Source organism: Portunus trituberculatus, chromosome 45, assembly GCF_017591435.1.
Source record: "Portunus trituberculatus isolate SZX2019 chromosome 45, ASM1759143v1, whole genome shotgun sequence".
Lineage (NCBI taxonomy): Eukaryota > Metazoa > Arthropoda > Malacostraca > Decapoda > Portunidae > Portunus > Portunus trituberculatus.
Genome location: NC_059299.1, coordinates 10,079,870 through 10,097,360, shown reverse-complemented (window position 1 = coordinate 10,097,360; position 17,491 = coordinate 10,079,870). Strand labels below are relative to the sequence as shown.

At 38.2% G+C, this 17,491-nt stretch overlaps 1 protein-coding gene across 21 annotated transcripts in view; it reads right to left on the bottom strand.

Moving 5' to 3' along the window:
- LOC123519336 (cyclin-dependent kinase 14-like) overlaps positions 1-17,491 on the bottom strand; it is a 374,184-nt gene that overhangs the window by 71,105 nt on the left and 285,588 nt on the right. For 14 of the 21 annotated variants that reach the window (XM_045280565.1, XM_045280567.1, XM_045280562.1 and 11 more), the window contains 3 exons: positions 8,258-8,302; positions 7,864-7,911; positions 706-822 (listed from right to left, as the gene is read on the bottom strand). The exons of 1 other annotated variant lie outside the window; for it this stretch is intronic. In XM_045280565.1, the coding sequence (XP_045136500.1) occupies positions 706-822; positions 7,864-7,911; positions 8,258-8,302 (210 nt within the window). The remainder of the gene's footprint in view (positions 1-705; positions 823-7,863; positions 7,912-8,257; positions 8,303-17,491) is intronic. 6 more of the 21 variants (XM_045280580.1, XM_045280579.1, XM_045280581.1 and 3 more) reach the window with 2 other exon arrangements.

Here is a 17,491-nt window from a genome sequence, read left to right as displayed (position 1 = left end):
AGGAGAATTTAAACCTTTAAAAACTAACGGAATCTTTTTAGAAACTTTTAAAACACATACCAGAGACACAGAACTACTAGTATTGGAAGAATCATAACTCATTAAAATCCCAGAACCCTTTTTGAATACACTAACAGACACAGTAGAATTAAAACCCTTTAAAACAAATACCAGAATAACTTTTAAAAGCAAAAGATAATTTAAATCCTTAGAATATTAACAAAAGCCTTTAGAATCCCACAAAACACACATTTAAAAGTACCAAATCCTTCTCAGAACCCTTAAAATCCACAAACGAAAATAAAGTCTTTGAAAAATTACAATAATGTTTTTATAATCTTCAAAGAAACACAAAATTAAAACTCCTTTAAAATACTACAATCCTTTTTAGAAACCCTTAAAATAAACTAAGAATCTAAAACTTAAAAACAATCAGAACCCTTTTAGAACCCTTGAAAACACAGACATAAAAAAAACAAAAGAACCCTTAAAAATATACAAATCATTATGAAACCCTTTAAAAATCTACCAGAACCCTTTTAAGAACCTTGAACGCCACTCCAAGAATCTAAACCTTAAAAACAATCAGAACCCTTTTAGAACAGACATACAAAAACAAAAGAACCCTTAAAAATACACTAAACATTATGAAACCCTTTAAAAATCTACCAGAACCCTTTTAAGAACCTTGAACGCCACACTTACCGCAGTCCTTGTCGGGGATGTTGCCGTTGGGTTCTATCCGGTCAAGGTATTCGTCGGAGAACCCGTTAATCTTCATCCCTGACACGGACACCTCGTCGTCGTCGTTTTTGGAGATGGCTGAAGGGGAGGAGACGACAGATGTTAGTGCAGGCTACGTACAAGGCTGGTGGGGCGGGGCAAAGAGGGGCGGGGCAAGATGGGGCAAAATAGTAAAGGTACAAGCAATAGTATAGGCAGTATCAATTAGTCAACAGTTAAGTAACGTAAAGTAGCTCCCAAAAATATATAAATAAATACCTACATTTTGACACGTTTGGGTTATTATAGTAGCAACAGTTGGCAGCCCTGTATACTATGGATGGTTGCCGTGTGTTATGACGTGGGAAATAGATCGGCATATCAGCATCACGTCAAGGTTAGCGTACTAATCTTACTGACGCGACACGTGATCAGGTAGCAAGTGTCAAATTGTTGATTACACCACAATCCCACTACATTTTAAAGAGTTTTGGGAGCCACTGTACGCCACTTACCCCAATTGCACTTCAGTGTTTCTCAATCTCATTTGTAACTTGCCAAGAATGTTTTGTTACGAGCTCATTCACATATAAAAGATTAAAAAACACAACACACACTGGAAATGAATCTATACGGTTACGCTGCCATGGCTGTACAGGTAAAGAGATGCACCTGTACATGGGGACAAAAGATACAAGCTCAAGGACACATGACATGCTTTCTACAGGGAGGTTACAAGCTGGAGAAGGTTGTATGCATATTTCATACAGGCACAGAGGAATCATACAGAGTAATTATACAATAGGTTAGCTTCATACTCTTACATCTTTTTTTACTCTCATAATATCTAAAGGAGAAAGAGAGAAAAAAAACTGAATCTCGAATTTTTAAAGAGATTCTAATGGAAGTTACTCAATTTTCAGTCATCTTTTCATGATTCCATTCAAGATTTAACAAGTATCCTGCGTCTCTAGCCAAATCTTGTGAGAATCCAACCAGTCACGTCCCTGAAGACAGTCCTTGTGAGGGGAGCGTCTAAGAATACCAGCCTTAATATCCCCAGAGCACTCAGCGGGACACTTCTACTTTCCACCTTCGCGTCTCACTACCAAGACTTTCATTGGGAGTGGAGGAGTGAGGCAAACTCTTTCACAAGGAGGGGAGAAGTGCTTGATCGCTTTTCACTGAGCCATTCCCATAATCACCTGCTTTTCTCAACTTACTCTTGCTCTACCATCTCTTAAATAGTTCTGTACCCTAGATGAGATAAATAATATATTCTGTTTTTTATTGTAAGTTCTAAATAGTCTTCAGTGCTCTCAGTGTTCACTAAAGGGGGACAAAAGTGGAAGGGTCAAGGAATCGGGGAAGGAGGGGCAGAAAACGGACATGAAGACGAGGGAAGATAATGACGATCCACAAAATAGGAAAAAAAGGCAAAAACAAAAACATGATGCAAATAACGTACAAACGAAGGAAGAAAAATTAAATGCATTCACGAAAATACACACAAACACGAACAAACTCGACTCAAACAGCAAACACGAACGGACAGAAACACAGCAGGCCAAGGTGCAACATGTCAAACTTAATCATAAACCTGGCGGAACCAAACACATCTGGACGCACCTGTTGCCGGACACACACACACACACACACACACACACACACACACACACACACACACACACACACACACACACACACACACACACACACACACACACAGATGGGACACGCGAGAGGCCCAGGTTGTGTCGTGAAGCCAAACTCGATGGGATAGTTTGAGAGTTCCTTGACATTTTACATAGTTAGGTAAAGTTAGCGCAGGTGAGGCTCGCGGTTAAACATGGCCGGCCAGCGAGTTATGCAGGCACCGGGTACATTATACAGGCTAATACAGGCTTACACAGGCTCATTACAGGGTTTATATAGATTTATACAAGGTTATATAAGCGCTGGTAGTTAGATCCGTTTTGTCTTAAGTTACAAGAAAGGTACAGTGTTCTGGATACAATTGGTGTGTTTGAAGAATATGTTACGTAAGGAAAAAAAAAAAAAAAGATTACATGCTTCGGTCTTCAATTCCTCGCCTGTTGTGAGGTTAAACTATGGCATTATGGAGTGGTGAAATATGAAGAGAAATTACATGCTTCGGTCTTCAAATCCTGGCCTTTTGCTGATGACCTATAGTATTAAGGAGTGAAAAAATAATAATAATAAAAAAAAAAATGCTTCGGTCTTCAATTCCTTTCCTACTGTAAGGGTGAGCTACAGTATTAAGGAGTGGAGAAATATAAAAATAAATAAATAAATAAATAAATGCATTAGTCTTCAATTCCTAGCCTGTTGTTGATTGAGCTACAATATTAAAGGGAGTGAAGAAATAGGAAGAAATTACATGCTTTAGTCTTCAATTCAGGCTTTTTGCTGATTGACTTAGAGCATTAAGGAGTGAAGAACTAATAAGAAAAAAGATACATGATTTATTCCTTAATTCCTGGCCAGTTGTAAGGTTGAGATACAGTATTACAGGGAGTTCTCGCAGCGCTATATACAAAAAGATACAAAAAAAAAAAAAAAAAGATAAAAGCAAAATATCGAACCAATAAAAGAATAAAAAGGTTAAAAAGTTCATAAAAATTTTCTCCCCCAAAACTCATCGAAAAAATGTGGGAAAAAATACTTGTTCATTGTCAAAGGAACAGCGGAAAATGTTGTGTCAAATTGGAAATGTTTTATTCAACTTTGCCAAAATGTAATACTAACGATCGTCTGTGTGTGTGTGTGTGTGTGTGTGTGTGTGTGTGTGTGTGTGTGTGTGTGTGTGTGTGTGTGTGTGACGAGACAGCCAGACGTTACCCTATTTCCGATCTTGGGATAGGTCTGAGACACGCACAAGATTTTCACTTACATCCGTACCTACTTAGGACAACTATACTAATTTTAAACACCCATTAAGAAAATAACAAATAAGTGAAAAAAATGCTATTGTCTAAACGAAACAACTGTAAAAAAAAAAAAAAAATAGATAAACAACGACAAAATAACAATAAAAATAACAACACATATTAGAGTTTCTGTATCTATGGCTCGTATTCTCAAAAACTTCTGCGTTTCACCTCCACTATTTCAAAAGGCTTTATCTAAATTTACACGAGTTTTTTTTAAGACGTTTTTACGGTTCTAAAGGTAGACTGACAAGATTTCTACATTAGTAACCGGAGAAACACTCTTGAAAACCCCGCTAATCATCTCTGCGGCCTTAAGAAATAGTCATGTTGAAAGAGGATAGCGTTTTTATAGTTCTAGAGACAGATTGACAAGATTTCTATATTATTAACTGGAGAAACACTCTTGAAAACCCTGATAATCACCTCTGTGGCCTTGAGAAATAATCATGTTGAAAGAGGATAGCGTTTTTATAGTTCTAGAGACAGACTGACAAGATTTCTACATTATTAACTGGAGAAACACTCTTGAAAACCCCGCTAATCATCTCTGCGGCCTTAGGAATAGTCGTGGTGAGAGAGCAAAGCGTTTCTGAATACTGAGCTGTGTTCAAAACCCCAAGCGTCTAATCCCATTTTCTTTTACGGTCACTTTCCGTGTTTCTTTTCATTCAATTTTTTATTCATGGTAATACTAAACTTTTTGATGCTTACTTTTTTTATTCACTCCGCCGCTGTCAACTTAGCGAAACTGTTTCAAGAGTTTTATATTTGGTGGGAGGAGGAGGAGGAGGAGGAGGAGGAGGAGGAGGAGGAGGAGGAGGAGGAGGAGGAGGAGGAGGAGTAGGAGGAGGAGGAGGAGGAGGAGCAGGAATCAACAAAACTAATAAAATGATACAAAAACACAAATTTTAGCAACAAAACAAACAATAAGGGAGACGAAGACGAAGACACCAATAAAAGATGGAAGAACAAAATGAAAACAAGAGAAAAAAATAAACAAAAAAAAGAAAAGCAAATAATAAACAATAAACAAGGAGAATGAGAGAGAGAGAGAGAGAGAGAGAGAGAGAGAGAGAGAGAGAGAGAGAGAGAGAGAGAGAGAGAGAGAGAGAGAGAGAGAGAGAGAGAGAGAGAGGATAACCATGATAATAGGAACAGGTGTAACACAAAATATAAATAAAAGCAACAGGTGTAGGAAGACAAACAGATGTGTGTTGACGTAGACAGGAACATAAACAGGTGTGGCAGAACAGACAGGTGTGGCGTGGGAGTAGTCAGGCATGGCGGGGTGTGGCGAGGGCGTGGTGGCTGGAGTGACGCACGCCCGCTCCTCGCCATTACCGGGGCGTGATGGGTGTGGCGAGGCGCGGGAATGGACGATAAAATTGTTATGAGGTAAATTTTGTCGGTGAGGGAAATAGTGAAGTGTGCGCGTGCGATGAGCGGGGGAGGGGGGAGAGTGCGTGGAGGAGGAAGGAAAGGAGGGAAGAGGACCAGGTGAATCTGAAGTTGGTGAATGATAAATGCGGGAATAAGATGAAAAAATAATGATACGTCAAAAGATAAATTAAAATAACATAATCAAATGTAAAAGAAAGAATAAGAAGATGCAAAAAGAAGGAAAGAAAGGAGAGGATAGGTGAATCTGTTGTTGGTGAATGATAAATGTGGGAATAAGATAAAAAATAATAATGATACGTTACAAGATAAATTAAAATACTATAATTAAATGTAAAAGAAGGAATAAAAAGATATAAAAAAAAAGGAAGAATAGGAGGGAAGAGGTGAATCTGTTGTTGGTTACCGAGATATGCGAGAATAAGATGGAAAACAATAAGACAAGTCAGAAGAAAAATAAAAATGGTATTATCAGATGTAAATGAACAATAGATGAGAGACTTAAAAGGTAAAAAATAATTCAGGTCACAAGAAAAGTAAGAATGTAGAATCGGATGTAGATGAAGGAGAGATGCATGAATGAGAAAGTAAAAAGTAATGATTATAGATAGTCACACAACAAAAAGTCACAAAAAAGTAAAGCAGTGCATGTAAAAAAAAAAAAAATTAAACGTGAAAACGATACTCAGAAATACTAATCAATCAAAAAATACACATAAAAAAAATTAATGTACGTATAAATAGTACACGAACCAGTAAATTTGCACGACCAAAGTAAAAAAAAAAAAAAAATAAATAATAACACAAAAGACCAAAGTGAAAATAAGAATTAGGAAAAAATGTACAAGAAAAATGAATAAAATAAACGTATACTTGTAACAGATGAAATGTAAAATGAGAACGTAAAAGTAAAAAAGAAAAAAAGTAAGGAAAAAACGTACTTTAAGGAACATAAAAAAATGAGTCATGTAAAAGGAAAAAAACACTTGAAAAATATGGAAATAAGTACAAGAAAAGACAAAAGGACTTCAGGATGGACAAAGAAAAAAAAAATAAAAGCGGAGGCAGTAAAAGAAAACGAGGAACATAAAAAAGTCAGGACAAACTTCTATAAACAAGCATTAAAGACAAAACAAAACACTATGAAGTATAAAACAGACACGTAATACTAAAAAAATTCTAAATCACTCAACATTAAAGTGAATGCACATTTTTATTCTATTTTCAGTAAAAGCATGATAATTTGCAACTGATCAAATCACTACATAGCTTTACTCAATCATCATTATTACTATCACTTATTCATCAACTTTATTATTATGTTTAACCGCTTCAATATTGGGACACATTTTGACCTTGAGATTTGTGTACGATTAGACCATTTTGTTGACATCAGGAAGGGTCTATGGAGGTCAGAAAATAAATGGCCACAGTCTTAACTATTCTAATCCCTAATCAACTTTCTGAAGGTGAACAAAATCGCCAAATAATGAGCAATTGTGTACGATTAGACCATTTTGTTGACATTAGGAAAGGTCTATGGAGGTCAGAAGATTTAACTACTCTAATCCCCAATCAACTTTCTGAAGGTGAACAAAATCGCAAATAATAAGCACAATGAATATGGAAATACGGCATGGTACTGAAGGGGTTAAGCTCCCACAGTGTAGTAGAGTGGTCCAATACACTAAACTACCTCTTTCCACCCTAGGATAACGTAACAAAGGCTCGTATTCTTAAACATTTCTGTGCTTCACCTCCGCTATTTCAAAACGCTTTATCTAAGTTTATATGATTTTTTAAAGGCGTTTTTGCGGTTCTAGAGGCAGACTGACAAAATTTCTGCATTATCAACTAGAGAAACAGACTTGAAAATCCCGCTAATCATCTCTGTGGCCTTGAAAAATAATCGTGGTGAGAAAGCAAAGCGTGTGTGTGTGTGTGTGTGTGTGTGTGTGTGTGTGTGTGTGTGTGTGTGTGTGTGTGTGTGTGTGTGTGTGTGTGTGTGTGTGTGTGTGTGTGTGTGTGTGTGCAGTGTTTTGTCTAGGTCACCGTTTGTGGGATTGCCGGCTAGATATATACATAGATAGATAGACAGATAGATAGAAAGACTCATCATCATCATCATCATCATCTTTGAGCCTCAGCTTCAAAATAATCCAAACTTCCAAATCTAAAACCCACGAAAATATGCAGATATAAAAACGTAAACATTTCTTGTACATGAAAAGAAAAACAAGTATGGGACAAACATACACATTGATAATAATAATAAATGACAAAAATACAAGACAGAGTGTGTTGCTTTCGCGCCAAAAAGAGGAAGCATGAAAACTTGCAAAAATGTGGATTAAATGGATAGAGTTATAAAACGGGGGAATATATCATGCTGGGAGAGATGGAGTACGGAAAATGCTCCAGAGAGAGAGAGAGAGAGAGAGAGAGAGAGAGAGAGAGAGAGAGAGAGAGAGAGAGAGAGAGAGAGAGAGAGAGAGAGAGAGAGAGAGAGAGAGAGGACTGGAAAATAAGGAAAGAAATAAGAAACGGAGATAAAATTTGAAAGATGCAGAGATAGAAAATGAGAATAACTGGAACAAGAAACAAGGAAGAAATAGACAAAGAGAAAGGAACATACGAGAGCGAGAGCGAGAGCGAGAGAGAGAGAGAGAGAGAGATCACCGTGCAACAAGCAAGATGGCTGTGCAATAAAACAGCTCCATAAAAATCAGGGACAAGAAAAATATAAATATCGTCATTTTTCAAAGTGTTGGGACAGACAGTTTCGTACCCGACATTCTGAAGCCGTTTTCCTCAAAATCCTCGCTTTTGGAAAATGCTGCGAAGGAAAAAAATATGTATAGTGCAAGCCCAGAAAAATATCGGGCAGCTGCTTCTATTAATGGGAATATATAATTATGTAAAGGAATATAAACTTTTCAGTGTCGAGGAAAAAAAAATATATTGGAGAAACTTCCTTTTTTTTACGTTAAACATGCGTACTATTATTGCAGGGATATTTCAATTATTGCAAAAAATACAACAGAAATTTTTAAAAAGTTAGGTGTTATGTGTTGTGTGTGTGTGTGTGTGTGTGTGTGTGTGTGTGTGTGTGTGTGTGTGTGTGTGTGTGTGTGTGTGTGTGTGTGTGTCATGGGAGGTGTTGGGGGGATGGGGGGGCCTACCGGGCATCCTGTACTCTGGCTCAAACACCTCCGTCTTCGAGATGGCTGGGGAGAGAGGAGGGGCGGGGTTACTCTCGATGCTCAACACTCTCACATACCAACACACCAACACGCAGACACTGACACACCAACAAATTAACACATCACGCAGACACTTTGACACACCAACATACTAACACATCAACACACAGACACATTAACACATCAACACGCAGACACTTTGACACACCAACACACAGAAACACTTAGAACACTCATGCCACTATCCAGCTCACTACTGCAACTTAATCCCTTCAATGCTGCACTATGTCTCTCATTATAACCATCATTTAAAATTTATTATTGCACTTGTTTCTAAAAGTAGTAATATACCCTTCAAAACATACTTATCTTTTCTCTTAGTGTCCATGCAAATACATTCTACAGTGAACACAAACGAAGACTAACTAACTGACACATTAAAACACACTATTAACTATTGCACACTTCTAATATTCACTTTTACTGCCCAACACTCATTACTTAACACAACAGCCACGTAAATTAACGCATATGGTGACAATTACCAGCACAATGACATGAACCATAAACATTTAACACTGTAACCATGACTTGATGGACTGTCACTAGTGTGTGTACGTGTTTTTTCTTCCTTTTTTTATACAGTGAAAGTTCGGTAAAGAAAAAAACAAAACAAATGCGTTTACAAATAGGAAGAAAAGTGATAAATGAAGAGCAGTGGTAGATGATGGTGTTTTAATGCGCTTGTCGATTTTTCGTGCACGTGACAAATCTATTAGAGCACCTGGCCTGACCTCATGCATGGACAAATAATCACAGTTGTCATTACGTACGGTACTCATAATTTCATGGAGGGATTTGATTAATAACAGTTTATACACTAATAGATATACGAGCACGTTTATGTCATCACAACCGAGCACATTTGTTATCATTTACCGATGAATTCTGGACTCTGACTCCATTTTACTGCATTCTGGGTAAAAGGTACATGTCCAATACTGAAAGACTTCAAGGGGTGCATATCACTGAAAAGATTTAGAGCCGCTGCCTCAGAGGAAAGCGGTTCTCAACTCTATTTAATCTTCTGTACCCCTTGAAGGTAGTCAGTAGTAGAGCAGAAGCGGAGAATTGTGGGTATGTCCTGTCACCACCACCAATATGTTGCACCAGCGCGCCGCAGCCCCGCCAGCACATCACACACAGACATCGCTATTACTGCAGCTGCCAGCACTCCTCCCACCCAGCACCCCGCACCCCACACCCACCTGTCACTCGCCTCAACTACATCTTCTAAATACTACTGGACACACACACACACACACACACACACACACACACACACACACACACACACACGTACGAAAAAAATTAAAACCACATTTCTTATTCTACTACAACTATTACTACAACTACTACACAAAATACACACAAAAGTACATATAAAACTTACATATTACTTATTCTACTACTCTTAATCCCTTCAGTACTGGGACGCATTTTTACCGTGAGTTTTGAGTACGATTACACGATTTTATTTACACTAGCAAGGTTCTATGGAGGTCAGAAGGTTAATGGCCCAGAATCTTTACTATTTTAATACACCATGAGATTTCAAAGCTGTACAAAATCGCCTAATTGTAACCTGAATAAATATAAAGACGTATCATGGTACTGAAGGGGTTAATTACTACATACACCAGTAATCCTAGAATATAACACATAATAACACAGTCTTGTACGAGTAACACCACGATTAACACAAGCACTCAGGCACTATTCTAACACTAATATAGCACCAGCCGGCCTCCCTCGCACCGAAGAGCGACACATGACTACTAAAAGAGAACAACGCATTAAAAAAAACTTGAAACGCTGGGAAACTGAACCACTAGCAATGTCATAATTAATTCGTCCTTTTAATACTCGTAAAAAAAAAAAATGTTCATACGATGGGAGAACACTTCGGTAACGTGTACAATAAGTAGCAGAGTTAAATATTTCCAAGTTTTCTTTTTATTCTACGCATTACAAGTTTGCATAAGATAAGAATGACAAAGGTGTGTTAATCTATTGTCTTTGAAATGTATCAGGGTAAAAAAAAAAAAAAAAAAAAAAATAATTATGACAAAATAGGCAGGGCAGATAAACTAAATACATAAATAAAATACATAACTTAAAAATCTATACCTTGAAAAAATAGTGAAGTAGATCAAGAGTAAATAAATTGAAAAATAACTAAAACATGGAAGAAATCAAGGAGAGAGAGAGAGAGAGAGAGAGAGAGAGAGAGAGAGAGAGAGATACACTGCAACGAACCAATGACAGTGAGAGAAAAGGTCTTTACAAATTAACTGTTTACACTTCCCTCTCGTTACTCTCCCTGGTGGTAACAAAGACGACAGTAACGCCTCACTTAATGGGTCTCTTATGATCGTTCCGTACATACAAATAGGAAGCTTAGGGAGGAAAATAAGAGGAAAAATGACCAGCATGTTCTTGTCCCCCTAAATTAAGACAAATGTAAGAGAGAAAATGAGATAATGGCCCCTTACTCTTGTGTCTTGTAGAGAGAGAGAGAGAGAGAGAGAGAGAGAGAGAGAGAGAGAGAGAGAGAGAGAGAGAGAGAGAGAGAGAGAGAGAGAGAGAGAGAGAGTTAATTTCCCTTCATTAACCATTCAAAAAATACCTAATACCTTTTTGCAGTGAATAATAACAACCACTACCTTTATCATCATCATTATCACCACCATCACCAAAATCTATCACCATTACAGCATCACCACGTCTATGTCAACACCACCACCATCACCACCACCACACACCTGTAACACACATTTCCAACAACTGTGCTACATTAATCAACACTAAACCACAACTGGAAATATGACTCAGACCTCAACCACCACCACCACCACCACATGAAAATTAATAGCAACGAGGATTATGGGGAAAAAAATACGTTTCTGTGTATCAAAGTGAAAAGACAAAGCGTAATGTATCTTGTTCCACCACGCTGGTTTTCAGGATTCTTATATGCAAATATGACACGAAAACAGTGACACGTTAATACAGAGAGAGAGAGAGAGAGAGAGAGAGAGAGAGAGAGAGAGAGAGAGAGAGAGAGAGAGAGAGAGAGAGAGAGAGAGAGAGAGAGAGAGAGAGACTGTGTGTGTGTGTGTGTGTGTGTGTGTGTGTGTGTGTGTGTGTGTGTGTGTGTGTGTGTGTGTGTGTTTTCCCGCAGTGCATTTCCTAACAGCAGTGTGGGTAGCGAAAACATTCCGTTACGTGGGGAAAAAAAGGAGAAAAACAAAAGCGTGTCTGTCAGAACTAGATTCACAAGTTTTCCAATAATATTTTCACGAGCGTCCAAAGCGGCCCAGATTCTGCCTTTGTCGTTACGTTGTTTTTTTTTTTTTTTTATTACGTTTATTTTCGCTTTTAACTTTCACTCCTTTGAGATCACAGGATGTAATGATGGAGTGACGTTAAATGTTACTTTTTTTTATCACTTTACTGCGACTAATGTAATGGCTGATGTATGTTCTTTCTCTCTCTCTCGTATTGTTTCATTCTTTTCTTACTGCGACTGATTAAATGGCCGATGTATTTTCTTTCTCTCTCTCTCGTATTGTTTTATTGTTTGTCTTTTGGAATTTTAGGTAAGTGAGTGTAATGATGAAATGATGAAATGATGAAATGACGAAATGATACTGCTTTCTTTCATCCACCGGTGTGCATAATGTAATAATGGATATATATTGTTTTCATGTTTTCTCTATTTTTGTCCATTAAAGTTTCAAATACGAGAATGTAATGATTAAATTGCTTTGCCTTATATTGCCTTCCATTTAAAGTTTGACATGAATAATGTATAAAGGGAAATGTTATGTATCTTTAATCAATTTTCCCTTCCACTTTTCATTCATTTGACATAATGGAACAAAGCCAATGAATTAATGTTTTTTTCCTCAATGTACGACCTATACAGTGAGTCTCCTACCTACATATTTATTTTGTGTGTATAATACTTCCCAACATTACCTTCTCTTTATCTCCTTTCTCCTCCTTTACTATTTTTTTATATCTCATCTTTAATTTCCTTTTCTTTTTCTTTTTTTTTCCTTCTTTCGATTAATCCCGTAAAAATATATTAATTTCTAGTGTAAGATTCTTCATTTGTACGCGCACACTTTTTTTTCCATACATAAACGTTCACTACCACTAATGTATGAATAAGGATAATGCATACATAATCCCTACAGTTTCTCCTCCTCTCCTCCTCCCACTCCCCGTTACCACATCTTCCCTCGTCTCCTCGCAACGCTTTCCGCTCATTTACATTCCCTCACATATTTCTCCTCCATTCCTGCAAAACTTCTCGTATCTCCAGATTTTCAGCACCATTTTCCTCCTTCAGTTTTTCGTCTCCTTCGTCCCAAACTCCTAATTCTTCGCAAGTTATCGCTCCTCTCCTTTTATACACTCACACTGCATCACTGCCCGTCCTGCTCCTCCTCCTCCTCCTCCTCTTCCTCCTTTTGCCCATTAACTTGACGCACGCAATCCATCGTCCTCTGGCAAACTTCCAATTAATCCCATCAATTAAGAGGATCACCGCCGGGACGTGGGTTGAGCACTCGCCAAATCACTCACCACCAATACGAACGTACAAAGTAATACTGAACCCTTGAAGAATGTTCCTGTCTCATCTACGTGGCTGCATTACTTCACTTGATGAGGTGCTGGCGACGTGGGATTTATCATTGTTATTATTTTCTTGTTTTTGCGTGGTGATGGGTGGTGGTGGTGGTGGTGGTGGTGAGCGGCGGTAAAGGTTGTGTTCTTGTGCGTTTGCTGGTTTGTAATTTGTATTTCTATATTTCTTTGCTTTTTTTCCTCTTCTTTCTACTTTTTGTCTTTTATTTGTGTGTCTGTCTTTTCTTCGTTTTTCTTCCCTCTTGTTCTCACTACATGTCTTTTTAGTCTTCCTCCTTCCTTTCTTTCTTCATTACTTTGTCTTCATTTCCCTTTTCCTCTCTTACTTTCATTTTTTACTCATTATTTTCCATCTTTCATCTTCCTACTTCACTATCACTTTCTGCTTTCATCTCCTCCTTCTCTCTTCTCTCTTTCTTTTGCCTTTCTCCTCCTCCTCTTCTTCTCTCAATTTTCTCTTTCCCGTCTCTATCTCCTCTTCCCAATCTTCCTTTATCTCCCTTTTTCTCCTGTTCCGTGTCCCCCTCTTCCTCCATGTCTTCCTGTCTTCTTAATCCTCTTAATCCCTGTCTTTTCTTGGTCCCTCTTCCTATCTCTTCATCTTTCTCCTTGTCTTCTACTCCTCTTGTTCTTTGTTTTATTCCTGTCTCTTCCAATTCCTTCCGATTACTCTTTTCCCCTTTCTCTTCTTCCCTTCTTGTCTCTCTTCTACCTGTTCCTCTTTCGTTTTCTATATCGCCTCTTCACCTCTTCCTTCTCTTTCTCTCTCCCTCTCTCCTTTTCCGCTCTCTTCGTCATCCTTCGTTTAAAATTCAGGTTTTTTTCATATATTTTGCTTCGCTTTATCGTTACTTTGCAGATCTTTTCATTATCCAAACTTTTACCTGTTTGTCTATTTTTGTTTTTATTTCATTTTCTACAGACGAACTTTTTACTTCGTCTTATTTCATTTCCTCAACACTGTAAACATGCAAGAAAAGAAAAAAAGTTTGCACCGAGTTTAGATTTTGTTTTATTATTGTAATTCTTTTTTTTCTTTTTCATTTCTTGTTTCCTCTTTCTCCTTCTCTTCCTAATCTATTTCTTCTTCTTCTTTTTCTTCTTCTTCTTCTTCTTCTTCTTCTAATCCTTCTTCTTCTTTTTTTCTTCTTCTAATCCTTCTTTTCTTCTTCTTCTTCTTCTTCTTCTTTTTCTTCTTCTTCTTCTTTTCATCTTCTTCTTCTTCCCTTCATTCTTTTCTTCCTTATCTTTGTTTGTAAGAAAAGATTCCGATTCAATTCTTCCTTCCTTCTGTACACTCTTCTTCCTCCTCCATCACTGTTTTAACTTAAAATTGCAATTCTATTTCTTCTCCTCCCCTTCTGTCCTCCTCCTCCTCTTCTTTTCTTCTTTTTCCTTTCCCTTTCCTCCTCCATCATTGTTCTAACTTAGATTGCAATTCTATTTCTTCTTCCACCTCTTCTGTCCTCCTCCTCCTCCTCCATCTTCTCCCCCTTCCTCTCCTTCGTCCTCGTCGTCGTCCTCCTCCTCCTTGTCTTTCTCTCCTCGTCCTCATCCTCTTCCTAGTCCTCCTCCTCCTCCCCCCCATTCCAGCACGTGATTGGTTGATGCGTCGGGGCCTTGGGGATGTTTTTAATGTCCAGAGTTCAGCTGACTCACTCACGGGGAAAATTCCGCGGAGACTGATTAAAAACGTAGCAAATCCTGGCTCGCTTTTGGCTGGTTTTAATACACATTTTTTATGCATATTTTCTGTGATTTTTTTCCCTGTTTGATTTTGTTATGTTATTCGTGTTTTTCTTGAGTTTGTTTCGTTTTTGTCTTTGCTATTTCGTGTTTTTTTTATTTCTCTTTTTTTTGTGAGTTTTGAATTTTTACTTTATTTTGTTGCATCTTTATCTATTTATGTATTTTTTGCTGAATGTAGCGAAGAGAAATTCAGAAAGATAGGCGTAGGAAACAAACAGCTCAAGAAAAAAAACATGAAAAAATGGACACAAAAGCTACACAAAAATACAAAAAAGGAAAAAAAGCAAGAAAAATGCACGTAACAATGAAAAAAAGTGGAAAGCGAAGGAAAAATAGAAATAAAAGAACCCCAAAAAAAGAGAATAGTTACAGAAGACAAGAATGAGAGACGTGTTCCAAAATGCCCGACAAAAGTCAACACTCCTTCGATAAAAGTCAGGCCAATGTTGCCAGAACAAAGAGTGACCCCCTACGGAGATGAACGACCCACCGTTGCCGGAAGAGACGACCTAACCACCCTACCCTTGAAAAAAAACTAAAAAAAAAGGGCAGCCACTGATACCAGAACAGTTAAATAGAGGAGGAGGGAAGGGAGAGGGAGGAAGAGGAGGGTCTCTCAAAAGCCGGTGGGATCTGGGAACACTGTTGTCAGCTGAGCGAAAAAAATTGAAGCTGAGTTGAGAAAGTTATATGTATGCAAAGTGGGAAAGAGCGAATGTTGTGAAAATGTGAAAGAGGGACTAATTATGTTATGTTGATTGACGGAACTGTGTGTGTGTGTGTGTGTGTGTGTGTGTGTGTGTGTGTGTGTGTGTGTGTGTGTGTGTGTGTGTGTGTGTCCATCCATACTGTTTACTCATTATCTTGTAGTGGTGAATGATCTCTTGCTGTATTTTCCTGTCTGTCTGTCTGTCTGTCAGTCTGTTTGCCTTTCTGTCTGTGTGAATATATGTTTTCATGTATGTATATTAGAAACAGCCCCACTGTCTTAAAACACACACACACACACACACACACACACACACACACACACACACACACACAACAACAACAAAATCTTCATCTCTTATCAAGCTAAAAGAATAGAGAAAAAAACCCACTTTACACACTTCACCGAGACAAAACAAAGAAACATGAAGAAAATAACCAAAAACACCCAATAAATCCCTTAAAGAACAATATAACACTAAAAAAAAAATCCTATACGCATCCTTCATTAAAACACATCAAGCATCCTTCAATCCCCACAACGAAGTGAAAGAACCCCTGATAAGCCACATCCTGTCCTGCCTTGCCTCATCTCCTTCAGTCTCTATAAAGCCACGATCAGTCCGGCACGGGAGACACAAGGGAACGTTTAGGGAGAGACAATAAAAGCCTCGCCAAGCCCCACCTGTCGCTCCCTATGCACACTTCACTCGCACGCCAATAAAAGCATAAAGGCCAAAAGCAACAAATCGTCACCTAAACTCGCATGGATTCCACTCCGCCACTCGATCCTCTTCCTTAGTCTCTCTCTCTCTCTCTCTCTCTCTCTCTCTCTCTCTCTCTCTCTCTCTCTTCTTGTCTTGTCGGTTTTGGTTTGGTGGTTTGTGGTATGTGTGTGTGTGTGTGTGTGTGTGTGTGTGTGTGTGTGTGTGTGTGTGTGTGTGTGTGTGTATTTTTTGTTCTGCTGCTACTATTATTATTTCTTGTACTACTACTACTACTACTACTACTACTACTACTACTACCACTAATACCATTGCCGGTACTACTACTATTACTACTATACTACTACTACTACTACTACATCTTCTTCATCACCATCATATTCTTCTTTATTTCTTCCACCACAACCACTAACACCACCACCACCGCCACTATTACTACTACTACTACTACTACCACTATCACTACTACTATTGCTTATTCTCTCTCTTTACCTCCACAAACCATTAGCCTTCCCCTCCTCTCTCTTTCCTGGACTCGGGGGAGACAGTCGTGCCATCACTCACAATAATAGCAGTTTTATTTCCTGGTAAGCATCGTCATTGCACGTGAAATGGCGAAGCTTGTTGCTATAAATCACCGCCAGACAGACACACAGATAGACATACATATAGACACACACTGATGGATAGATAGGCAGATAGATAGAAGGATAGATAAAAAGGTAGATGGACACGTAAGGGGAAAAAAAGAGTAAGGAAGGGAAACAATAGACAATAGAGCAAACTAAAGAGAGAAGGGATGAAAATAGAGACAGAAAACAGATGGAGAGATAGACAAGTAAAGAAAACTAAATAGGAGAGAGAGAGAGAGAGAGAGAGAGAGAGAGAGAGAGAGAGAGAGAGAGAGAGAGAGAGAGAGAGAGAGAGAGAGAGAGAGAGAGACATAAAGGACAGCCAAATATACAGAGACGGATAAGGAAAGGAAAATAAATAGGAAAGAGAGAAACAGACAGAAAAAAAGGCAAATAGACAGAAAAAGATAAAAAAGAGAAAAAGGAAAGACCAGTGGAGAAATGAATAAATAGAAAAATAAACACAAAAGGAGAAGGAATTAAAGAGAGACAGAGAGACATGCAAACTGACGAAGAGAAAGACAGACAAACACTACATAGCAAAGACGCACATTGTCACTGAAGGATAAACAGTGACTTGCAAAGAGACAGGTAGACAGACAGACGGACAAGAGTGTATAAACAGAGTATAAACAGAGAGATGAATGGACAAAGAGAGGGGCAGAAAGAGGAACAGATGG